General features: G+C 46.4%; 2 protein-coding genes across 5 annotated transcripts in view; one reads left to right on the top strand and one right to left on the bottom strand.

The window, feature by feature from the left end:
• Positions 1-992: 992 nt before the first annotated feature.
• Positions 993-8,765, bottom strand: nub1 (negative regulator of ubiquitin-like proteins 1). 3 transcript variants are annotated; one of them, XM_085363170.1, is made up of 15 exons: positions 8,494-8,765; positions 7,964-8,109; positions 6,805-6,972; positions 6,604-6,668; positions 4,942-5,006; positions 4,709-4,876; positions 4,470-4,558; positions 4,274-4,380; positions 3,821-4,007; positions 3,235-3,342; positions 3,000-3,152; positions 2,772-2,918; positions 2,611-2,691; positions 1,938-2,133; positions 993-1,445 (listed from the first exon to the last, which is right to left on the bottom strand). In XM_085363170.1, exons 2-15 carry the CDS (start codon positions 8,102-8,104, stop codon positions 1,306-1,308), a joined length of 1,815 nt encoding a protein of 604 aa, XP_085219296.1. In that variant the 5' UTR covers positions 8,105-8,109; positions 8,494-8,765; the 3' UTR covers positions 993-1,305. The 3 variants fall into 3 exon arrangements, with proteins under 3 accessions (XP_085219296.1, XP_085219297.1, XP_085219298.1); XM_085363171.1 differs by lacking the exon at positions 8,494-8,765 and adding an exon at positions 8,337-8,467; XM_085363172.1 differs by lacking the exon at positions 8,494-8,765 and adding an exon at positions 8,209-8,317.
• A 1,780-nt stretch (positions 8,766-10,545) lies between these two features.
• Positions 10,546-25,115, top strand: part of LOC146626039 (protein NLRC3-like) — a 29,982-nt gene continuing 15,412 nt past the window's right edge. The window contains exons 1-4 of one of the 2 annotated variants that reach the window (XM_085363156.1): positions 10,546-10,604; positions 11,970-12,135; positions 15,440-15,669; positions 15,774-17,688. In XM_085363156.1, coding sequence (XP_085219282.1) covers positions 11,996-12,135; positions 15,440-15,669; positions 15,774-17,688 — 2,285 coding nt within the window. In that variant the 5' untranslated portion in view covers positions 10,546-10,604; positions 11,970-11,995. Of the gene's footprint in view, positions 10,605-11,969; positions 12,136-15,439; positions 15,670-15,770; positions 17,689-25,115 lie in introns of both variants that reach the window. The other variant, XM_085363155.1, reaches the window with a different exon arrangement.

Genomic DNA, 25,115 nt, shown 5'->3' with positions numbered 1-25,115 from the left:
AGAATGTAGCATCATGGGCAGTGTAGTCCGTGCTGCAGGGAGAATGGACTGCCATACACGTTATGGGTCTGTGAGCGCGAGGAGGGAGAAAAAGGCGAGTGGAAAGGTACGAGTTGTCGTCGAGGAAAAACGGGAGCTGGAAGCATGTAAATATAATAATAACCACTGCAGCCAAGAAGAGAGCCTGACGAGCCCAGTTGTAAGTAAGCTATTAAGACTCGACTGTACACCGTGTTCGTGTTTTCCTCCGAAAACAATAAGTTCCGTTGGAGCAGTCTTTCAACGCCTCTCTCTGTCTCTGGCAAGAAAAATTGACCCACACAACAAAGTAAAGCTATTTTTCGGCTATGAGCCGACAGGGACCCCGCCGTATTAGTCAGAGGTCCCTTTACTACAGTTCGGAGTCGCGGACCTTCAGTAATAGTAATAAATCACACAGCAATAGTACATTCACGTTGTTGTAAAAAGCATGATAATATATTAAGTAATCCAAAGTATTCAGAATACGTTACTGTCATTGAGTAACGTAACGGAATACGTTACAGAATACATTTTGGGGCATGTGTTCTGTATTCTGTAATGGAATACATTTTAAAAGTAACCTTCCCAACACTGGGAATCATGTATGATTCTCGTTCCACTTCTCACGTGTGCACCACTTTGTGTTGGTCTTTCACCTGGAATTCCAATAACATTGATTCATGTTTGTGGCTGTAATGTGACAAAATGTGGAAAAGTTCAAGGGGGCTGAATACTTTTGTAAGCCACTGTAGCAGCCTTTCCTGCTCAGACTCAGCTTTGTCTCACAGTTCTTCTGGAAGGTTCTGAGGGTTCGAGCCTGAAGTGCAGAGTGAGACTCAGAGTGAAGACTGAGTCTGTTGATGCACCACCCTAACCCCCATGCTACACCTCCTCCACCACCAATCAGCTTCAGTCTCTGTTCTTCTCACTGACCTGGTGTTTTTGCTTTTGTGTTTTTGTGTTTTCAGACAGACAGACAGAAACACTTTGTGTCGTCTTTATTGGCTCCATCACAACCAAAGAATCAACAGGAAACCGCTCAGACACAAACTGAGACTCCGCTTTGATCCAACATCACCAACAATGATGTCATTGATGATGTCACTGATTAAACTGATACACCTGTGCGGTTTGAGCGGCAGGACTCTGAATTATTGCTGAACAGATGATCGTCACTGTCTCCACATTGGCACGCCGCTCTGAACTCCCCGACTGCAGGACGATCTGTGTGTGTGCGTGTTTGTTCTACACAGCGACAACACTCGACCCGGCCCGAGCGTGTCACTAGGTGTGGGCGGGCTCACGGTGCAGGTACGCCTTCATGGCAGAGATGAGCTCGCTCTCCTCCTCCAGCGTGAGGTCCAGGTAGTCCTCCTCGTGGGGGGCGATGTCCTCGAGCACCTCGCTCACCAGCTCGCTGTCCTCTGGAGGGTCACACAAGCAGACTTTAGATCATGTGACTTTTTTCTTTTCTTGAAATGTGTTTTTTTCTTTCTGAAATCACAACTACACCTCTGAGGTACATTCCTCAGCTCGTCGGGTCACTCAGGCTTTCTATTGGACGATGATGGGTTTCTAAACCACATGACCGTCCTCACTGAAGCCCCATTGGCTGGTTTGGTTAGCATGTTTTCACAGTGACTGATGAGATGAAGATGAACCTGCTCTAAACGAGTTTCACCCTGTGAGCTCTCAGTTTCAGAGAAAAGCAAAGAGACGTCTGTAGAAGTTTCCATGCTCGTCAGACAAAACGAGTCACAGAGACTGAGGAAGACGAAAGGTCTAATCTGGCAGCTCAGGTCCTTACAAAGGATGAGATCTGCTGACATCTGCCTCGTTCAAACATCGACTCGCTCACTTCCTGTTCTGTAACTTTGTTTTGTTTATGCTGGATAAACGAAGGGCGGTTCTGTTACCTGGGGAGCTGGAGGCGGAGCTGGGCTCCTCTGAGGATGGTGTGGAGGAGGAGGAGGATGTGGAGGGCGGGGTCAGCAGCTCCGGGGAGAGGACGCCCTGGTTGTCCAACAGCAGCTGTGTCGCTGATTGGACGTCTCCACCTGTCAGTCTGAGCGCCGCTTCAGCCGAATCCCGCTCGAATCCCAAATACAACAGCTGGAGGGACAGAAAGAGAACAGCTGGAGGAGAACAGCTGGAAGAGAACAGCTGGAGGAGAGCAGCTGGAGGAGAGCAGCTGGAGGAGGGCAGCTGGAGGAGAGCAGCTGGAGGGACAGAAAGAGAACAGCTGGAGGAGAACAGCTGGAGGAGAACAGCTGGAGGGACAGAAAGAGAACAGCTGGAGGAGAACAGCTGGAGGGAAGGAAAGCGAACAGCTGGAGGAGACATAGCTATAGGAGAACAGCTGGAGGAGAGCAGCTTGAGGAGAACAGCTGGAGGAGAACAGCTGGAGGGACAGAAAGAGAACAGCTGGAGGAGAACAGCTGGAGGAGAACAGCTGGAGGGACAGAAAGAGAACAGCTGGAGGAGACATAGCTATAGGAGAACAGAGAGAAGCCCCGCCCCCAGCTTTCCTCTGCTCGTCTTGTCACTGTTCAATAAAGTTTGAATGTTGAACGTGACCTCTGAGCGTACCTGCTCCACCATCTCTGGGCTAGCTCCGCCCTCTGTGTTGTTATTGGTCGCCTGGGCATCCTGGCTCGAGTCCAGCAGGATCTGGGGATGGCACAGAGGAGAACATGGAGTCAGTCACGGCTCCACCTGTGAGACCTGTACGAGGAGGCGGGGCCACTGACAGCGTAAGCTCTGTCTACGTTCCCGTCGGCGTGGTGCAGGGCGCGGGCGGCGTCTCTCTGGGAGAACCCCAGCTCCATCAGGGCGGAGATGGCCTCCATCCTCGTCCTCCTCTTCTGTCTCTCCCTCTGCTTCAGCTCCTCCCGCTCCTGATAAATACAGGTAAAACTTTATTAAACACTCAAACGGGACGACGACAGGCGGTGAACTGACTTCCTGTCAGGTGTTACCTGTCGGCGGGTGCTGATGTGGATGGCGGCCTCCTGCAGGTCGCCCCGGGAGGCTCTGAGGCCGAGCCGAGCTTCTCTCTCGCTGAAGCCCAGCGCCATCAGCTGAGCCATCTTCTCCGAGTCGGGACGCAGGCGCGCGTACAGAGACTCCACCTGACACACACAGCAGCTCAGTGAGCCACTCACACACAGCTGGATTATTGTGGACTGTCACTCATGCTAAGCCGAGTCTCACCCTGGAGAGCTGCAGCCGCGCCTCAGAGTCGCTTCCTTCGATGTAGGAGAGGAGGCTCTGCAGGAGGTACAGACGCAGGAACAGCACCTCCTCTCTGCCCGTGTTACCCTGGCAACACACACATTAAGTCAATGACAGGCTGAAGGTTACAGATTCACTGCAATAACTTAAGCATAGCTCATCAGCATGTGTTACCATGGTGATACATCCCAGTAAGAAGTAAACAGTGGACATCTGCAGTGAGACTGTTCAGCTTCACATTGTTTACAACATTAACATTAAAACTTTATTTACACAGGTCGTCCCACTGAGACTCAATGTGTCACATACATGCTCACTCTCAGCATCGTCTAAGAAGCTGACCAATCAGAGTGCAGTCTGTCTTCACCTCCACTCAGCCTGCTCAAACCTGATTGGTCAATGATTCTCAGACTACAGGAAATGGACTACAAATATGGACTACAAATACAAACCAGAAAGTTTATTCCCTCATGTTGGTCACAAACATGAACACGTTCCCTGATGATGGTTTCACCCTCAGCATCAACACACAGTGTGTGTGTGTGTGTGTGTGAGAGAGTCTGACCTTGATCATCAGCAGTCTCTCCTGCTGTTCTCCGTAGCAACGCAGGAAACAGTCCTCGGCTCTCTGCAGGCGGCTCCGCCCATCCTCCAGGCAGGACAGCGCCTCCAGAGCGCGGTAACACCACACGATGTCCAGCTGCAGCACGGCGTAGTTATCCACGGAGCTGAGCAGCGCCGAGCCGCACTTCCTGCACGCACGCACACACACACACAGGACTTTAACCCTCATTAATGACACACAGCACGCTGGATGTGCTGGAAAACCTCCTCACTCTGGAGGTTTATTTTGAAAAGCTGGTGCACGTTGCGCTCACACACAGGGACTTCCTGTCTCATGAACACAGTTTCAGACGTTTACAGTGGCGGTGGATGAAGAGTCTCTGATCTCAGGCTGAAGGCTGATAAACTCGTGGTGAGCTGTGACGCGGCTCAGAGCCAATCAGCTCGCTCGTACCTGAACTGCTGGTCGGCCTGCAGCAGGTGACACAGAGCGTTATCGTGCTGCTTCCTCTTCATCAGAGCGCGACCTTTCTCATGGAAGCCCATGGCCAGGATCAGAGCCTGCACACACACACACACACACACACAGAGGTTACACAGCAGCGCCCCCTGGTGCCAACCTCCACACTGCGTCCTATCTCAAACTCCACCTTCTTCTCCGTGGGGGGAATCTTCAGAGGGTTTCCTTTCTGGTCGGCGATCTCCAGGAACGGTGTGGTGTGTGGGTCCTCGCTGCCGTCTGATGGAGAGGAGCAGACATTTAAAAACAAACAGCTGTGCCCCTCCCACTGCCACGCCCACATGGTCACCTGTTAGCCTGGGACACCACCCTGCTGTGGTCACCTGTGGGCTGAACAAAGGTGTGTTGGAGGCGTGGTTGTTTCCTCACCTCTTTCTGACAGGATCTGGAAGCCTTTCTGGGTCCTCTGGACGCTCTCCTCCTGGCTCCTCCTCTCCTCCTCCTCCTCCGTCAGCTGCTGCTTCAGCTCGCCGTCGCTCACCCTCAGCACCATCACCTTGCTGTGGTTCTTCACGCCCTGCTCGTCCAGACGCCGCTCTGCACACACACACACGCTCAGCTCTGACAGATCACATGACTACTGCAGCTGTGAGGTCACTGACCTGCAGACAGAGTCCTCCCACTCAGGATCAGCTTGATGCTCCTGAGGCCGTGCTCCTCAGCGACCCTGCACACACACACACACACACACACACACACACACACACACACACACACACACTTTACTACAGTATTGAATGGAGAACTGGTTCTTCTGCTTCCCAGTTTTCCAGCTGCTTGGAATCATTTGTCCGCCTGCCTGTTGATCCCACTTCTTGTCCTCACACTACGATCAGCTGATTCCAGCTTGGATGTCAGAGGAGGAAAATAGTGACCATGTGTGTCCAAATGCATTTTTTATTGCACAAAAGAAGAAGATGAATGTAAATGTAAATAAGTGAAACGTGCATCCAGGACAGAAACACTCACAGTGCTGCTAACACAACCTCACTTCTTTACATCTGCACTGACAGCATGCTAACGCTAAGCTAGCCCAGAGTGAAAGCTGAGCGTGTGCAGACTCCACCCCTCGGCTCAGCAGCCAGAGCCTGAACTTCAACAGGTAACAAACTGATGAGCAGTCAGGCTGCAGCCTCGTTACTACCTGTTCCTGTTTCTACAGTCGAATCACCGTGGCAACCATTTTTTGTGTGTCTTCATCTTTGATTTGTGCGGTCAGCTTTGTGCTATGTTGGAGGTGTGTGTCCTCATTACAGGTGTGTTGGTGCCTCAGGTTTAAACAGTGATTATGAGACAGTGAGCTGCAGCTGTTTTACAGGGTAACATGAAAGTAATGCAACGAGTAGTGTAACTAGTTACCTTTTCCCAGGAGTAATTAAGTATTGCATTACTTTTACACCACGTTCCAAATTATTAATAAAATTGTATTTAAGTGTCACAAAGATTAAATGTGTTGTTTTTCAATCAAACTCATGGTTGGCATTGTGTCTCAGAGCTGTTTGGATCACCGACATCAGCCTCAGACACCTGTGATCATTCCTTTTCTACTGAAGAAGCATGCGCCACATTATTAAGCACACCACCACTTACAAGCAACATGGGAAAGAAAAAGGCTCTCTCTGCTGAAGAGTGTGAAACAGTTGAATGCCTTGGACACATAATGAAAACCTTTCATATTTCATCCATCCATCCATTCACTTCCGCTTATCCTTTTCAGGGTCGCAGGGGGCGCTGGAGCCTATCCCAGCTGTCATAGGGCGAGAGGCGGGGTACACCCTGGACAGGTCGCCAGTCTGTCGCAGGGCCAACACACAGGGACAGACAACCATTCACACTCACATTCATTCACACCTAGTGGCAATTTGGATTAATCAATTAACCTATCCCCACAAGCTGCATGTCTTTGGATGGTGGGAGGAAGCCGGAGTACCCGGAGAGAACCCACGCAAACACGGGGAGAACATGCAAACTCCACACAGAAAGACCCCGGCCTGATGGTGGCATTGAACTCAGGACCTTCTTGCTGTGCGGCAACAGTGCTAACCACCGTGCTTAGTAAACATAATTAATGTAATTAATATGTATCAGTGTGACGTCTTTATTGTTGCTTAGCGATGGAGGTGACTCTCACATCGCAGCCAGTGGCAATCGATGAACATCTGAATCAATTAGAGATATCAATAATAGAATCTGATTGGCTAAAATCTTATCAGTTTCCATAGCCACACACACACACACACTCAGCCTGCGATGTAATCGAGTACCTGTCCACCACCTGCTGCGCCGACACGTCCAGCCTCGTCTCCAGGTACGTCCTGACCTTTGGATCCTGGAAGCAAACACTGAGGTCATTCTCCTCCGTCACAGGAGAGCAAAGCATTGTGGGTCGGTGTGTGTCATGTGATGAGTGTGTGGCGTGAGGTACACCGTCAGGTAGCTTCCTCTGTCCTCGCCGCCTTCGTTACCTTCTTGGCGTCTCGCGGCAGCAGCAGCTCCAGCGTCGCCACGCTCGTCTCCCTGAACGTTTGGTTTCCTCTGCCTCGCTTCACCGCCTGAGCTCGGATCGACTCCAGAGCGCCCCCTACCTCCGACATGGGCAGGCGCAGCAGGGGGGCGTAGCGCTCTGCCAGCTCCTGATGGAAGAAGAACAGCACTGAGCGCGCTCAGAACAGAATCCAACGGCGCTGCACATGGGCTGAACTTTGCTGTGACGCTGAGACAAAAACCTCACTGATGCTTGAATCTCAGTGAAACAGAATCAGTCAGTCCTCATCCAGGGGCGATTTTAGCCCCTTTTTGGGGGCGCTTCCCCCAAACCCGCCTGGGTGCTTCAGCAGCCCCAAAGATTTCTGTTTTTGACAATATTGGCTGTTTGTGTGACACTACTAAAAATATAAAAAGCATGCAGTACTTAATTGACAACATTTAACAACAAAAGTATAGATAGCCCCTCCCCCTGCTCTGGGGGGACAAAAGGACCCCTGATGATCCTCTAATCGCCTGAGTCAAGGTGTGAAACTGGGTGTGGGTCCCAATCAGCCAGAGTTTCGGGTGAGTTCATTGTGAAACCTGGTCCCACCCTATCATGTGACTTCCTGAGGTCAGATGGCCCAGGATGTGAGTGGGCGTTAAGGCGTCTGGGAAGGGAACTCAAAACTGGGAGGAACAGGGGCTTAAATGCACCAAGGAGACAGTCAGAGACAACTCGGGACAACTGGAGACATTTAAGGATGCAGGGACTGACAGAGACGGGGAAGACGTCTCATCGTGACGAGTAAAGTGTATCTTGGCTGGATGGGCAGCTCTCTGCATGCTCAGCACCCCAAAGCTCTGATCCTAGAAGCGCCCTGCTCTCATGTGTTTCCTCTATAATCTGTTTCACTGGGTCAGTAAGTTGTTTAACTGAGGTTTCCTCTGACAGGAAAGAAAAACTGAACTCTTTAATGATGGTTTTATTTTTTTTGTTTTAGCAGATTTATTATTTTATTGGATTCATGTGAATGATTAATTTGTTAAACAGCGTCACAAAGTGACCTTCATAGACCTGGCTGAACGTTATATCCTCATACTTTGATCTCAGTAGGAAGGTGTGTGTGGCCACGCCTCCTCAGGCGGGTCACCCACCTGCATGTGCTGCTGGCCCTGCTGCTGGCCCTGCTGCTGGCCTGGCTGCTGGCCCTGCTCGGTGTACGGCGGGTTCCACAGCTGGATCTTCTCCTGCTTCAGGAGGTTCTTCAGCTTGGCCTCCAAGTTCTGCTCTGCCATCGTCTCTGAGAGGATACAAGATAAAAACTGTGACGTCAGCATCTCAGGTCCACGAAGACCTTTTTAAAACCCCTGGACCGGGTCAGAGGACAGCAGCTGCTCACATCTGGAAGCGTTTCAGTGAAGCTCCGCCCCCTGATGGTGGCCAGCGATCACTACAGGAAGTGCAGCTGTAATAATCTGTTTCCTGACTTTGAGTTAAAGCTGAGGTTAGTCATCATAAATCACTCACTCCTGTCACACACAGCTCCAGCTGCATGAAGGGAAATGTAGGATCCACACAGCAGCCTCCTTGTATAAAGTCCAGAGGTCAAACGACAGTTCAGAGGTCAAACTACAGTTCAGAGGTCAAATTAAAGTTCAGAGGTCTCGGTGACTTCAGCACAAACCTGTGGTGTGTCTTCAGCTGCTCCAAACTCTGCTCCCGGCGGATTTACGACACAACAGCCTCAAACACGACACTTAATCAGAGAAATGACGCCACCGGGCTGACGTCAGCAGCTAACAGCTGCAGGTGAGCACAGCTGCTCTGACAGGTAGCTCACTGTCACAGGACCCGACGGCGACCAGCAGCTCGATCCGAGAGCCGGTAAAACTGCGGTAAAGCTCCGCGGCGGCAGCTGTCTGCTGTTGTTTACGCGAACCAGGCTTTTCTGGGAGGGAGGCGAGCGCTCACTCTGCGCATGCTCCAGGATCAGCTGATCGCTCCAACGACGTCTGCCGAACACAGGCCGACGCTCCAGGACCACGTCACAGCAGACACGAGTCTTCACGAATATAGACGATCTTTGATCCTGCCGTACGGCTGCCCACGAGGGTCAAAACGAACAAACGCTACCTTAATGACACAAAGGGAAATGTATTAAAAATGTAAATACTAGTAAGTGCAGCAAAAGATATTTTGTTTGAAATGTATTGAAAATAAAATAAATAAGCAAATGATAAAAAAGAAAACCAGAAAATATAACAGTGAGTGATGCAACATGTTAGAAAAGGCAAAATAATAATTCAAAATAAAGTAAGACCGATTTTAAAGCTAAGACAACCCAGCAGGATCAAATTCAATCATAAATAATAAAAAACAATTTAAAAAAGTATAAGAACACTAACAGAGCCAAATCCAAAATCTGCGGTTATACATTTATTCTATCTCTGTGTTTGTTCTTTCCATTTGTTTTCTACATACTGTTTCTTAATAAAGTTTAATATTTGAAAAACCCCCCCAAAAAACCAAAAACCATCCAAACAGCGGTGGCTTTCTGAAACATCGGATATGTATTGGATTCAGCACCACATACGAAAGTGACCCCAATCGGATTTGAAAATATCGCATTTGTGCCGTTCACACTTTCACACCATGATCGGATATGAGTCGCATAGGGTCAAAAAAATCGGATTTGATGCGCTTTCGCCTGCAGTGTGAACGTAGCCTAAGTTGTAGTGATGGGATTTCCGGCTCTTTGTAGAGAGCCGGCTCTTTCAGCTCCGAACCGGCTCTTCAGGTTGTTTTGTTGCTTTAATTGATTTATTATTAACAATAATATAAAATTATGCACAAAAGGAATTACTAAAGTAAAAAAAAAAGTGGTTTTATTTATATATGTTTATATGTAAATATATGTGGTGGCCCCTAGAGACAAAACACGTACAAACTCCAAAACACATTTCTAGCGTTAACTGAACTTCAAAACAGAGCTACCTAGATCATTTAAATTACACAATTGAAAGCATGTGTGTGTTGTTTGTGTATTAGTGTGTGAATGTGTGTGTGAATGGGTGGATGACTGGATGTGTAAAGCGCCTTGGGGTCTTTAGGGACTAGTAAAGCGCTATACAAATACAGGCCATTTACCATATTTATACACAAGCACTCATATATATTCAAATAATTCAAAAAAATGTTCATTTAAGGGCCACAGAATATTTCTTTTTTTTTTGGGGGGGGGGGGGGGGGCAGTGAAATACATTCTTTAAAGGGTTGCTTATTTCAATTACAAATCTAAAAGGGGAGGAATGTAATGGAGTGAATTGATGCCACCCAGTGGTAAAATACAGAAGTGCCTGTTACAGAGCTAGTTCTTGGTTGACCAACACATAACAAAAAAGGGTAGCTTGTGCACTGCTAACAAAGCAACAAGTTAGTGTGTGATGTCCTGCTGTTCAATAAAGCACCTATCCACGTCCTCCTGATCTTTTCAAAGAGCCTAATCCAGAATATCACAATAAGAAAACAATTTCTTTTCAGTAAAGTGGTTTAAAAAGTGTTTGCAGAGAGTCGGGGAAGCCTCTCAGAACATCAGGGCGAGATTTATCCACTGAGTGAATGGGTTAAATGCATAATTTACCTACAGGGGATTAATAAAGTATACACAAAAAACAAGATAAAAACTTTAAGTCTTAAGTTAAAAACTACAAGTCCCAGCATCCTTTGTGTTTAGGGCGGAGAAGTGAAAGTGTTGATCCTCAGAGCAGCAGGAGGAGGAAGGTGGAGCTGCGGCAGGTGAGTGTTAACGTGAATGTTTCTTCTTATGACATAAAATAATTCCACGCTGTTCGTGTTTGTGGGTGAAACGTGAGGCCGGTGGGCTCCTCTCAGCACTTTCCGTCCACTCCGTTGATTTCCTGTAAGTAGAGAGGAAGTGAAGCGAAGTGCGCAGTTTAGCTGAGCCTCCGTTTAGTGTGAGAGAGCAGGAGGAGAGTGAGAGCTGTGCTGAGGCAGCTGAGTGTAAACACCGCTCTGACATTACTGTGTCTCTGTGGCGGGAACAACAGGCTCCGTCAGTGGAGGCAAAAATAATCAGACTTTGGTTTTTCAAAGGAAACTACTTTATGTCGGAAGAGGCCGCGCGCTCATTGGATAACGACCTGTCAATCTGAAGTTATTAGCCAATTAGCGCGCAGGTTCACAGTAAGACCCGCCCCTATCACGGCATTTTTAAAAACTAAAATGGCGACAGAAACTCCGTCAGAGGAGTTCAGCTGACTTTATGAAAGTGCGACGTTTGAGCCACTTCCTGTTCTCAGTCCCGGCGTCCTGATCACCGAGGTTTCTGTTGCTCTGATATCTGATATTGATTATATCGGTAAACAGGCTGTAGCAGAAACATCAGGTCTGATCTGAAAATCCCTTCAGAAACAAACTTTAAGAGTTTTATGTCCGTGTGAGGCCGCACGCTGATTGGATAACCACCTGTCAGTCTCAGGGTATTAGCCAATGAGCGCTTAGATTCACAGTAAGACCGTATCACGTCATTCTTTTAAACTAACACATCGACAGTAAAACTGTAACGTGTCCTGTGATCTATAAACACCCTGTGATGAATAATCTGAAGTCATTTTGAGCCTGACAGTAGTTTCCTGTCACAGAGCAGAAGCTGCAGGCAGTTTTTGGCACCTTTATATTTAATTTATTCCAAAATAAATCAATAAAGGTAGAAAAGAACTCAGTGACATTAAAATCTATTTTAAAGACAGATGTGACCAAGTGCAACAAATATAAGATGAGATGTTTACAGATATTTGAAGTATTGATCATGTGTAGAACACAGAGCAGGTCCAATAACAGAGTCATCCTGCTCACAAACAGCACTTTGGTTTCATGAGCTCACTTCCTGCAGTGATCCTCAGCTTCTCTCCAAAGGAGCCGTAACATGTGGGCTCCTCACCATGATGATGATCCAAACACACTGAGTTCCTTCATCATCATGTACTTATTAAATAATGTGATGGTTTTGGTGTTTTTAAAGACTTTGAGCCTCTAAAATAACTGGTTTGGACTTTAGGGCCAAAGCTCCAACATTAGAAAGCCGTCAGTGTGATGCTTCCAGTACAACAGCACCTCTGAGTGTGTGTGTTTACCTCTCAGACTAACTCCACCCTGACATCAAGAAGATGGAGGAAGAGGACGGAGCAGCATCTGCAGCATCCAGCTGTGTGTCTGTGAGGAGTGACTGGTCCAAAGAAAGACCTCCAAACTTCAGTCATGGACCTGCAGCAACAAAGTTCTTCAGTCATGGAGCTCAGCTGACCATGTAAGAGAGCTGCTAAAGCCATAGAAGTTATGATGTAGACTGGAATAATCTGACATGTTGTTCACAGCAGAAATGTGTCTGATCAGATCAATAATCCGTGTTTGTGCTGATTTGTGGCGGCTGCAGCCATGTTGGTACCAACAGAACAATCAGCTGTTTGTGATGATGTCACATTTCTGTAAAGGAGCTCACAGTCTGATAGAAATCTGTGAGTGATGGACGATCAGCTGTTTATATGGTGTTCATGTCAGAATCTATCAGTAACTGATGTTTGTGTTTGCAGGGGTCAGAGGTCACAGTCTCCAGCATCCAGCTGTGTGTCTGTGAGGAGTGACTGGTCCAAAGACAGACCTCCACACTTCAGTCATGAACCTACACCAACAATGTAAGGAAGCTATTATTCTGACTGTGTTTAGATCCTGTAATCCAGGAGAATCGAGTCTGCTGGCTTCATGATCCTGTCAGCATGTGTGGCAGAGAAGGACCCAAATTCAAGGCTCAGGAAACACGATGGAAAACTCAAACACAGCTTTATTACTGAAATCCTGAAAATTAATCAAACATGAGCCAGACTGAAAGTATCATGAGGAGGAACACAACAAAGAACCGATAGAGACTGATTAGCACACACGGGATGATGAGGGAACAGAGCTGAAACTAATGAGACAGGGGAAGCAAAACTGAACACAGTGCACACAGGATGAGAGAATGTCAAAATAAAACAGGAAATGACTGACACTGACTAAAGCTGTGTCCCAAAACATCGGCTGCATCCTCCAGAGGCCGCGTTTGAAGGCCGACTACGTCACAGCCAGGCGGCGAAGGCTGTCCCAATCCGTCGACTCCTTCAAATGCGTCCTTCATTTCCTCGAATTTGAAGGATGGGTCGGGTGTGTCCTTCGTGGCCCACCATATCCCAGAATTCATAGCGCGGCCCAGCCAATTCCAGTTTCCAACAGTGGCAGCAGCTACTTAATTTTTAATATTACTCTTATTAATCTTAGTGGGTCACAAAATCAAGTTTTCAGATATTTTCAGGCAGGAACAGGAATCCAACCCATCAGCTAAGCAAACAGGGAGCGAACGACACAGAATCACCACAGGGACGTAAATAAAACTCTCTAACCAGAAGACGACATGATGCAGACATGATGATCCAACAACAGGCATACAAAACCCAAACATGCCCAAACTCAGAACCATCAGCACCTGATTTGACCTCGAGGAAGAGGTCAGAGTAACGTGGTAATTAGACCCTACAGGTCTGTATGTTGGCAGTAAGGAACAGAGTCTTAAACAGCTCTATAGTGTTATTATCAGTTTGACCTCCAGATCAACCTGTGACCTCTTGGTCTCTTCTTCCCTCTCCGTGTTCACTCGTCTCTCTGTGTTTAACCAGCAGTTATTATTAACCTCTGTCTCTCTTCCACAGCATGTCTTTATCCTGCCGCCCTCCTCTCACATGGCCCCGCCCCTCCCTGAGCCTGGTTCTGTCGGAGGTTTCTTCCTGTTAAAAGGGAGTTTTTCTTTCCCGCTGTCGCCAAAGTGCTGCTCATAGGGGGTCATGTGATTGTTGGGTTTTTCTCTGTATGTGTTATTGTAGCATCTCCCTATGAAGCGCCTTGAGGCGACTGCTGTTGTGATTTAATGCTGTATAAATAAAACTGAATTGAACTGAAACTGAAGGAGAGGTCAGAGGTCAAATGTGACATGACATTTTAACATGTACATGTTGCTTTCTGTACTAACGTGCAGACAGAAGGACACAAAGTCATATCCTCCTTGTTTTCCTGTGAACGTCTCTGCAGCTGTTTGTAATCTAATCTCAGATTACTGACACAAACCATCACATTATCCAGTTTGTGTGTTTAGAGTTACTTCAAAGATTTTAACCAGAGAATTTATCAGTAATTGATGTGTTTGCAGGGGTCAGAGGTCAGAGTCGCCAGTATCCAGCTGTGTGTCTGTGAGGAGTGACTGGTCCAAAGAAAGACCTCCAAACTTCAGTCAAGGAGCTCAGCTGACCATGTAAGAGAGCTGCTGACTGTAATTCTACCAGTGACATCATAGTTTATTCCTGTTATTTATTTATTTATTTTTTGGCCTGTCCCGTTTGGCTCTGTTGCATCAGAATTGTTGTCTAAAGGCAAAGAAAGATGCCCAACGGATTTACTTTACCAAACTGACCATCCCAGCCTTGCCGTAATGGTCCATTTGATTCACCTTTTATTGTTTATTTTATTTTCACTTACTGAATATGGGACAGACTTGACTGGAGGAAAGAAAGAGAAAGAGCTGAGAAGAGGGACGGGGGAGAAGGGCAAAAAACAAAAACCAACAGAATGGGCAGAAAAAGAAAATGCATCTATGGATCACCTGGATCACCTGTTGAGAAAGAAAAAAGAAAACAAGCAGAAGAAAACGAGAGTAATAGAATAAACAGCATCATAGTTTATTCCTAATGGTGGTCTGTGTACGATAATGCTAGTTTTTAATAAATTGTGTGTTTGTGACATTTGTCAAACACTCGGTGAAGACTCAAACACAGACTCACATGCAAAAAGCAAATCTTTATTTATGCCTGTTTCACAGTCTAGAGTTTAAAAGTAGAGTTTGTCCCAGTCCAGCCCTGGCTGCACACGTCTTCTTTACAAACATCTGTACATAGAAAATCTGGATCATGGCAGTGAATGAACACGTTTCTGTCATTTGTTTCATTGGCTGCTTTTTCTGCCTGTGTTCATGTGATTCATGTCTAACACATGAACAGGTTTGTAATCAAACATCACATCATCAGGAGGCATCAAGAAACAAAGTTACTGCTGGAGGCTGAACTCAATTTGGTGGCAATGTTCAGAAATCTCACTCAGATCATTTCAAAGCTTTTACTTCTTCTTCACTTCTGTAAAATAAGAGAAAGAAAATCAGAACCCAGAAGTTCACTTCCTGCTGACTGAACTCTTTCAAAATAAAGCTGAAAGCTCTGAATGTGACACCGCTGCTCGTCCACAGTTTTTAGAGGAGGTCAAAGGTCAGTTCAAAGTGATGGATTCCAATCTTCCAGTACATCCAGTGAAGGACATAATCAGCTCTGTGATGAAGGCTTTTGCTGTGGAGTTTGTAGGCTGATCACTCTGTGTTTAATAAGACAGGAACAGCAAAGGAAGCTTGAACTGAACTCAAACACAAGTTTGTCCACTTTGACTTTTCTCTGTGACCATCAGAGCTTCTGCACAGTGTCATCAAATCTGCATGTTTGTCACTGACAGTCGATGATTTTAGTGATAAAGAAATGTGTTCACAGAGGGAGGAAGAGGAGCGGTGTCTGTGAGGAGGAGCAGCTGTCCTGCTGTGCTTTGTGTCAGGACGTCCTGAAGGATCCAGTCTCTACCAGCTGTGGACACTGGTTCTGCAGACAGTGCATCTCCTCATACTGGGACCAGTCTGCTTCATCAGGAGACTGGTCCTGTCCCCAGTGTGGAGAAAGATCCAGAGCTGGACTGCAGACAGCCAGTCAGAGCAGCTGTGTACAAAGTAAGACTGAACATCTGTCTGTTGATGGACTCATTTCTGAAAACTGGACTTCTTGTTGTTCAGACATTGAAGAGTTTTCTTTCTGTTTTTCTTTCTGTCAGCAGATGTTGGTCTGCAGGAGGTTTTAGATGAACATAAGATCAGTCTGAGGAGGAGATGTGAACGTGTGACTGAAGGAAGTGATGAAACAGGAAGTAGAACCCTCCTCAACACCATTTACACTGAGCTCTACATCACAGAGGGACAGAGTGAAGAGGTTCATACCCAACATGAGGTGAGGCAGCTGGAGACAGCTTCCAAGATGGACGCCCTCCATGACGCTCCAATCAGGTGCCAGGACATCTTTAAAGCCTTACCTGACCAACAGAGACCCATCAGAGTGGTTCTGACCAACGGCGTGGCTGGTGTTGGAAAAACCTTCTCAGTGCAGAAGTTCACTCTGGACTGGGCAGAGGGCTTGGAGAACCAACATGTCAGTGTGGTGGTTCTGCTTTCATTCAGGGAGCTGAACCTGATCAGAGATGAGCAGTACAGTCTTCTGGAGCTGCTCCATGTTTTCCATCCAACATTACAGAAGGTCTCAGCAGAGAAGCTGGCTGTCTCTCAGCTTCTGTTCATCTTTGACGGCCTGGATGAAAGCAGACTTTCATTGGATTTCACCAACAGGAAGCTGCTGTCTGATGTCACACAGAAGTCATCAGTCAGCCAGCTGCTGACAAACCTCATCCAGGGGAATCTGCTTCCCTCGGCTCTCGTCTGGATAACTTCCCGACCCGCAGCAGCCAATCAGATCCCTCCTACATGTGTCGACAGGCTAACAGAAGTACGAGGCTTCACTGACGCCCAGAAGGAGGAGTACTTCAGGAGGAGATTCAGTGATGAAGAGCTGTCCAGCAGAATCATCTCCCACATGAAGACATCCAGGAGCCTCCACATCATGTGTAGAATCCCAGTCTTCTGCTGGATCACTGCTACAGTTCTGGAGCACATGGTGACTACAGAGCAGAGAGGAGAGCTGCCCAAGACCCTGACTGACATGTACTCACACTTCCTGCTGGTTCAGACAAAGAGGAAGAAGAACAAGTACCATGACGGACATGAGACGAGTCTTCAGGAGCTCACGGAGGTTGACAGGGAAGTTCTTCTGAAGCTGGGGAGGCTGGCGTTTGAACATCTGGAGAAAGGAAACATCATGTTCTACCAAGAAGACCTGGAGCAGTGTGGTCTGGATGTGACAGAGGCCTCGGTGTACTCAGGAGTTTGTACAGAGATCTTCAAAAGAGAGTGTGTGATCTTCCAGAAACCAGTCTACTGCTTTGTTCATCTGAGCATTCAGGAGTTTCTGGCTGCAGTCTACATGTTCCACTGTTTCACCAGCAGGAAGACAAAGGTGCTGAGGGACTTTTTGAGCATAGACTGGAATGAGGAGGAGTATGTTTATGATGCAGGCAATTCTTGGAATGAGCTGAATAACTTAGAGTTCGGTGGTGTTTTTGATTTTGATGGGTTTGGTCGTAGAAATGGAAGAAATTTCAAATCTCTGGATTATTTCCTGAGCAGAGCCATGGAGAAATCCCTCCAGAGTAAAAATGGCCACCTGGACCTGTTTGTTCGCTTCCTTCATGGCCTCTGTCTGGAGTCCAACCAGAGACTCTTAGGAGGTCTGCTGGGTCAGACAGAGAACAGTCCAGGAACCATTCAGAGAGTCATCAAGAACCTGAAGGAGATGAACAGTGAAGATTATGATGAGGATGATGATAAAATCTCTCCTGACAGAAGCATCAACATCTTCCACTGTCTGATGGAGATGAACGACCTCTCAGTACATCAGGAGATCCAAGAGTTCCTGAAGTCAGAGAACAGATCAAAGAGACTCTCTGAGATCCACTGCTCAGCTCTGGCCTTCATGCTGCAGATGTCAGAGGAGGTTCTGGATGAGTTGGACCTGCAGAAGTACAACACATCAGAGGACGGACGACGTCGACTGATTCCAGCTGTGAGGAACTGCAGAAAGGCTGGGTGAGTCCAGATGTGCTCATTAACATGAGTGTAGGTTAGTAGTTTAGTTCTTCAGATACACACAGCACTAAACGACTCTCATTAGTTTGTTTCTCAAATGAAATGATATTTTCTGTTGATCACTTAGTGATAGGTTTGTAGCTTGAACCTATTCGCTGGAACGTTGAAGACAATATAATTACACAGCAAGCAAGACACGAAGTAGGCAAAGTTCTTCATGTTTCTCGTGCACGGGAGAGAACCGGACAAACGCCGTTCCTTCGCTTGACCCCAGTTGCTCTCGTCCGCTCCCCCGTAACACTGCTCTTTTATTGAGGTTACATGAATATGCATAGGTTCATTAACATATGACATCTTACATAGGTATACATGTGAACAAAGAATACTGTGTGTGTGTGTGTGTGGCACTGCTGATCAAAGGGTCATATAACATAAAAGCACAAAAGGTACATCCTTGGTCATAAAGAGGGTAGTCTCACCCTAGATGCTTCACCCTAGATAACACGGTGAGGAAGTCCAGCAGTTCATCTAAACAAAAGGCACTTAGCCTAAAACAGATATAGCCACGTTAATCCTACAATAAAACGACCTCTCTCGTGCTCCCAGAGTGCTCTCTAATACACACAAGTTTGCAGACTATCACTACACAATTGATTATACACCTCTAAGCATATATGGTTAAATATTTCTAAGCATAAATGACAATCAACAATACAAAACCTAACACTTAGCATGATCCTGCATTGGTCATCGTACGCTGTGTTGTAGACTCACATCTACATGTAGTACCTGTGTTGTGTCATTAGGGGGCGGTGTTTTAAATCTGCTGCTGCTGTTGGTCATTCAGACGTTCCTGTTAGACAGAAATAAGAGTCTATGAAGAGCTTCTTTGTAGTGAAGTCTGATGCCTGGACTTGTATGAAAACCATAGCAGGGTTTGAAATAGGGCTGGGCAAAACCATCATTTTCCTAATCGATGAATTTTTCAGTCTGAAGCAGAAGCTGCTCCTGGATGCCGTCGTTTGAGGTGCTGGTGCATAGCCGTCGTGCTTTTCTGATAGGCCATTTCCACCTTACAAAGCCGGGAAACGCTTGCATCACTTCCTTTTCTGTTCAAATATCCCCGTACTGTAGAACTGCGTGTTGGGGTGGAGTGATTTAAGTTGGCTGCGGCTGCCTCACTCATGTTGCCGCTACTCGCTGCCGCCGTGTCTGTTTTGAAAGTGATGACGCATCGACGCACATTTTCTTGTTTAGGTCAACGTACTTCACATGTCGACGTAATCGATGACGTCGACGCGTCGTCCCAGCCCTAGTTTGAACATCCTCAGAGCAGCAGTCAGATCATTTTAGATGATCAGACAAAGATTTTGCAAACACTTGAATGTGTTTTATGCTCGTTTCAGTTCTTCTGATGTTAGCGAGGATATTTTGGAACTGAAACTGAGAGACACTCAGCACTTTATCATTTAACTCAGCGATGTCCAAAAGGCCTTTCATGCAGTTAATGTGAACAAGAGCCAGGGTCCTGATAACATTAGTGCAGCATGTGTCCTCTCTTTGGGAAGAAGCAGTCGTGGTTCCTGTCCCTAAATCTAGTCGTCCAAAACTTCTAAACGACTTCAGGCCTGTTGCCCACACCTCAGAAAGTCTCTGAAAAACTCATCAGAAATGTGGTTATGAAAGAGACTGAACATCAGCTGGATCCAATGCAGTTTGCATACAGGCCCAACAGAGGAGTGGAGGACGCACTTTGACTAAATCTGATTCTTACACATGTAGAGAGTGAAGTGACTTCTGCAAGACTTCAGTTCATCAATTTTTCTGCAGCTTTTAATACAACACAGCCCATATTTTAACTAAAAGACTTTTAGAACAGTTTGAAATCAGGGAGAACCTGGTGGGCTGGATTTGAGATTTTCTAACTGACAGGTCACAAACAGAATAAATGGGGTTCTGTCTGACCCAGTGTTCTCCTCCACAGGTTCTCCTCAAGGCTGCGTCTTATCACCCTTATTATTCACTCTCTATACAAACATGTGTCAGAGCAGATATGAAAACTGGGCCATCATTAAATATGCAGATGACTCTGTTATTGTCAGCTTATTGAAAGAGGGTGAAACCAGCCACGGTCCAGTCACTGAGGACTTTGTTCAGTGGTGGGAGGAGCAACGTTCCCTCTAATGTTTCATGTGTCTGAGCAAACGCACAAAACTCCCTCCTTGGACCACTGTGGTCACGCCAGCATCACGTCCATCCAAGTTACATGTTTATTAAAGTAATCAAATTACAGCATTTATGTTAGACTACTTTTAAGTAACTGCTTTATCCCACTTACAATGAAAATTAAAAACAATCTTGTCCATGACCTGTAGTATGTTAACACTATTGGAAGGAAAATAACTTGAACTCCAATTTTGAAAACACAACTTTCTTTTTTCTTTTTATAAAGCTCTGACTTGTATTATGAGTCTGTGGTCTGGGAGAGAGTCTGTAACTCTGTCTGCAAGTACAGTAAATAAAGACCAATGTTGGGCAGTTAATTATATAGTTCTTCAAAAAAGTTACTGAGTTATGCAGAAAAAGTTTTTTGCAGCTGTTTATCTAAAAATGCAGCCAAGGCGGTTTTTTGGGTTTTTTAGATGTTTATTTAGTCATTTTTGGGGTAATAAACAAACAAACAACATGTTAACATTCTCTGTCATGAGACCATTTAAGACAGGAAAGGAAACAAAAACAGACCAAGATTAATATGATAGCATGTCGTATAGAGATTTATAGCTTCATATTAGTAATGTTCCAAAGTTCTTGTTCATTCAGGATCTGGCCACACAGTTCCTGGTAGAAGATCTCCATCTTTAGTTGCAAGCTTGCTGTCATTCGTTCCATTGTATGAACTCTTTTCAGTCTCTGTTTCAAGATGTTGTTTAAACAAACATTTCAAACTATTTACAGAACAATCAGCTGTTCTGCATCAAATCTGATGCCACACAAATTATTTGTACAGCTCCAAAAAATAATTTCTGTCCACTATGAGATGAAGGAGAACAACAACCTGATACCTGCAGGCCTGACAGCAGCAGATGTATCACTGCTGTCTGTGAAGGCTCTCAGTCATCCAGGTCATCGTGGTCAAAGGAGCTTGCAAAGAAAAGCGTCTGGACTTCTTTAAGTTACTTGAAGACGTTTCACCTCTCATCTGAGAAGCTTCTTCAGTTCTAAGGTCAAATGGTGGAGAGTCCCAGATATAAACCTAGTGGGAGTTTCCCCCCACAGAGGGACAAAAGGACCCCCTGATGATCCTCTAAACATCTGAGCCAAGGTGTGAAACTGGGTGTGGGTCACAATCAGCCAGAGTTTCGGGTGAGTTCATTGTGAAACCTGGCCCCACCTTATCATGTGATGTCCTGAGGTCAGATGGCCCAGGATGTGAGTGGGCGTTAAGGCGTCTGGGAAGGATCTCAAAACTGGATTATAGATGGCAGAGAGTTGGTGTCGTAAACCCCGCCTCTGTTCAAAGATGGTCGCTCACAGTGGACATAGATTCTGCTTTCACTCCTCTTTCAAACCATCTGTCCTCTCTGTCCAACATGTGAACATTGGCATCCTCAAAGAGTGACCTTTGACCTTTAGATGCAGATGGACTGCTGAGTCTTGTCCTGTGGAGGTGGCTCTTCTGTGTTGTGCCATGCGCTTGTGAAGTGGCTGTTTGGTCTCTCCAATGTAGAGGTCTGAGCATTCCTCGCTGCACTGTACAGCAAACACCACATTGTTAAGTCTGTGTTTTGGAGTTTTGTCTTTCGGGTGAACCAGTTTGTGTTTGAGTGTGTTGCTGGGTCTGAAATGCACCGGGATGTTGTGCTTGGAGAAAACTCTCCTGAGTTTTTCTGATACAACGGCTACATAGGGGATGACAATGTTGTTGCGTCTGTTCTTCTTATCCTCCCTCGCTGGTGTCTGATCTTCTTTCCTGGACCCTACACCACCGGGCAGAACATGTTTTTCAAAGCCTGAAGGGAAAAAGAAGGAACACACACATGTAAGGGAAGCACTCAAAATGTGCGGTTATCCTAAATGGGCGTTTATAAAGTCAGCAAAGAGGCACAGAAAAGAAGACCAGACACCAGCGAGGGAGGATTTTTTTTATTGAGTCCATTTTATCTTTTGGTTCGGTCAGAGAAAAACTCACTGAGTCAGATAGTGAGACGGTCCAGTCGTCTGATAGGTGAGTCACAGTCCTGTTTGACCTCCCTGTACTCTAAACAGGTACAGAGGATGTCTGTGAAGGTTCTCAGTCATCCAGGTCATCGTAGTCAAAGGAGCTTGCAAAGAAAAGCGTCTGGACTTCTTTAAGTTGCTTGAAGACGTTTCACCTCTCATCCGAGAAGCTTCTTCAGTTCTAAGGTCAAATGGTGGAGAGTCCCAGATATAAACCTAGTGGGAGTGACCCCCCACAGAGGGACAAAAGGACCCCCTGATGATCCTCTAATCGTCTGAGCCAAGGTGTGAAACTGGGTGTGGGTCCCAATCAGCCAGAGTTTCGGGTGTGTTCATTGTGAAACCTGGCCCCACCTTATCATGCGAATTCCTGAGGTCAGATGGCCCAGGATGTGAGTGGGCGTTAAGGCGTCTGGGAAGGATCTCAAAACTGGATTATAGATGGCAGAGAGTTGGTGTCGTAAACCACTGCCTCTGTTCAAAGATGGTCGCTCACAGTGGACATAGATGCTTCTTTCACTCCTCTTTCAAACCATCTGTCCTCTCTGTCCAAAATGTGAACATTGGCATCCTCAAAGAGTGTCCTTTATCCTTAAGATGCAGATGGACTGCTGAGTCTTGTCCTGTGGAGGTGGCTCTTCTGTGTTGTGCCATGCGCTTGTGAAGTGGCTGTTTGGTCTCTCCAATGTAGAGGTCTGAGCATTCCTCGCTGCACTGTACAGCATACACCACATTGTTAAGTCTGTGTTTTGGCATTTTGTCTTTCAGGTGAACCAGTTTTTGTCTGAGCATGTTGCTGGGTCTGAAATGCACTGGGATGTTGTGCTTGGAGAAAACTCTCCTGAGTTTCTCTGATACACCGGCTACATAGGGGATGACAATGTTGTTGCGTCTGTCCTTCTTATCCTCCCTCGCTGGTGTCTGGTCTTCTTTTCTGTGCCTCTTTGCTGACTTTAAGAACGCCCATTTAGGATAGCCGCAGGTTTTGAGTGCTTCCTTTACATGTGTGTGTTCCTTCTTTTTCCTTCAGGCTTAGAGGGAACATGTTCTGCCCAGTGGTGTAGGGTCCTGATTACTCCAAGTTTGTGTTCCAGAGGGTGATGGGAGTCAAAGAGGAGGTACTGGTCCGTGTGTGTGGGCTTCCGGTAAACTTCGATGTTGAGGTTGCCGTTCTCTTCAATGTGCACAGCGCAGTCCAGGAAAGGCAGACAGTCGTCCTTTGTGTCTTCCCTGGTGAACTTTCTGTTTTTATCCACAGCGTTAATGTGCGCAGTGAAGGAATCCACTTCTTGTGTCTTGATTTTGACCCAGGTATCGTCCACATATCTGTACCAGTGGCTGGGTACTCTTCCTTTGAAAGAGCCAAGAGCCTTTCTTTCCACTTCCTCCATGTAAAGGTTGGCTACAATAGGTGACACGGGGGAGCCCATGGCACAGCCATGTTTTTGTCTGTAAAAGCCTTCGTTGTACTTGAAATATGTAGTGGTGAGGCAGAGGTCTAACAGTGTGCAGATCTGATCGGGTGTGAAGTTGGTCCTGTCCTCCAAGGAGCTGTCTTCTTGTAGTCGTTTTCTGACAGTCTCCACGGCCTCCGTGGTGGGTATGCAAGTGAAGAGAGAGACTACATCAAAGGACACCATGGTTTCATCTGGATCCAGGGTAAGTTTCTGGACCTTGTCGGTGAAGTCGGTGGAGTTCTTGATGTGGTGTGGGGTGTTCCCCACGAGAGGAGCAAGGAGGGTAGCAAGGTGTTTAGCAATGTTATAAGTGGCTGAGTTTATGCTACTGACTATGGGTCTGAGTGGGACAGCTTCCTTGTGGATTTTAGGAAGTCCGTAAATGCAGGGTATGGTATCCCCTGGGTAAAGGCGGTGATATGTAAGGCGGTCAATGATTTTGTCCTTTTCAAAGTCTTGAAGGCAAGCTATAACTTTCTTTTTGTAGCTGCTTGTGGGGTCTCGCTTTAGGGCTTTGTAGGTATTTTTGTCACTGAGGAGAGTAGTGATCTTTGTATGGTAATCTGTAGTGTTTAGGACCACGGTGCATCTTCCCTTATCAGCTGGTAAAACAGTGATGTTGTGGTCTTTGCTCAGGGAAGCGACGGCCTTCTTTTCCTGTATCCTGGGCTATCTGATCTCAGGAATTCACATGATAAGGTGGGGCCAGGTTTCACAATGAACTCACCCGAAACTCTGGCTGATTGGGACCCACACCCAGTTTACACCTTGGCTCAGGCGATTAGAGGATCATCAGGGGGTCCTTTTGTCCCTCTGTGGGGGGTCATTCCCACTAGGTTTATATCTGAGACTCTCCACCATTTGACCTTAGAACTGAAGAAGCTTCTCGGATGAGAGGTGAAACGTCTTCAAGCAACTTAAAGAAGTCCAGACGCTTTTTTCTTTGCAAGCTCCTTTGAGGTACAGAGGATGGCTTTATCAGCTAGAGCAGGGCGATATGACCAAAAATATTTATCACGATATACATTTGAAAATTTGCGATAACGATATAACTGACGATATAACTGACGACATAATTGACACCAGACAAAATACTTTACAACTCCACAACTTTATTAGTGCAAAAACCATCAATGTATTTTCACTTAAACAAGCAGCTGTTTTTTAATGTGCTTTAAAGTTATATAAAAATGTAACAGTGCAAATGCAAAATCCTCGCTGACAGTTTAACCAAAAGGCGTTTCCAGTGGCCGACACATCCTCAGCATTACCATGTATAACATCCACAACACTTAAAAAGAGGTTATACACACACAATACGGTAATATTATGTTGAAGAACAGCACGTATCACTCCGCGAGGCTCCGCCTACGACAGCCGTAATGCTCCCACAATCCATCAAGCGGTGCGGCTCCGTAGCTCAGCAAAGTCGTACTGAAACATTTCGAGCGCCGTGCACATAAAATGGTTTCGAGGTCAGTAAACACAACCAGAGTTCATACATAAGGCACACGGGATTATAAGGGGCTCTGTCGACTTTCAGAAAAATCAAAGGATTGATTTTAAGTGCGCCGTATTTTCCAAAAACACGGTAATAACGACGGCCCGCTAGCATGCGCTACCAAAAATAGTGCTTTGTTGTGTGTCTGACGGACCAACATTATACCGGTGTTACCGTGAACAGTATGAGACGGCCCAGCCCTATTATCAATTCTTAAAAATGGCTCCCATCCTCTACGGGGTGAATTTCAG

Source organism: Diplotaxodon limnothrissa, linkage group LG9 (genome assembly GCF_057381915.1).
Source record: "Diplotaxodon limnothrissa isolate DT_005_m linkage group LG9, D_limnothrissa_male_GT1.1, whole genome shotgun sequence".
Lineage (NCBI taxonomy): Eukaryota > Metazoa > Chordata > Actinopteri > Cichliformes > Cichlidae > Diplotaxodon > Diplotaxodon limnothrissa.
Note: the sequence above shows the minus strand (reverse complement) of the source record. Positions and strands in the feature narration are given on the sequence as shown.

Coding starts and splice junctions, on each gene's coding strand:
- nub1 (XM_085363170.1), bottom strand. CDS start 8,104: ATGGCAGAGCAGAACTTGGAGGCCAAGCTGAAGAACCTCCTGAAGCAG. Junction 4,877..4,941: donor TGGGAGGACTCTGTCTGCAG/GTCAGTGACCTC, acceptor GTGTGTGTGCAG/AGCGGCGTCTGGACGAGCAG. Junction 2,919..2,999: donor ACATCAGCACCCGCCGACAG/GTAACACCTGAC, acceptor TGTATTTATCAG/GAGCGGGAGGAGCTGAAGCA.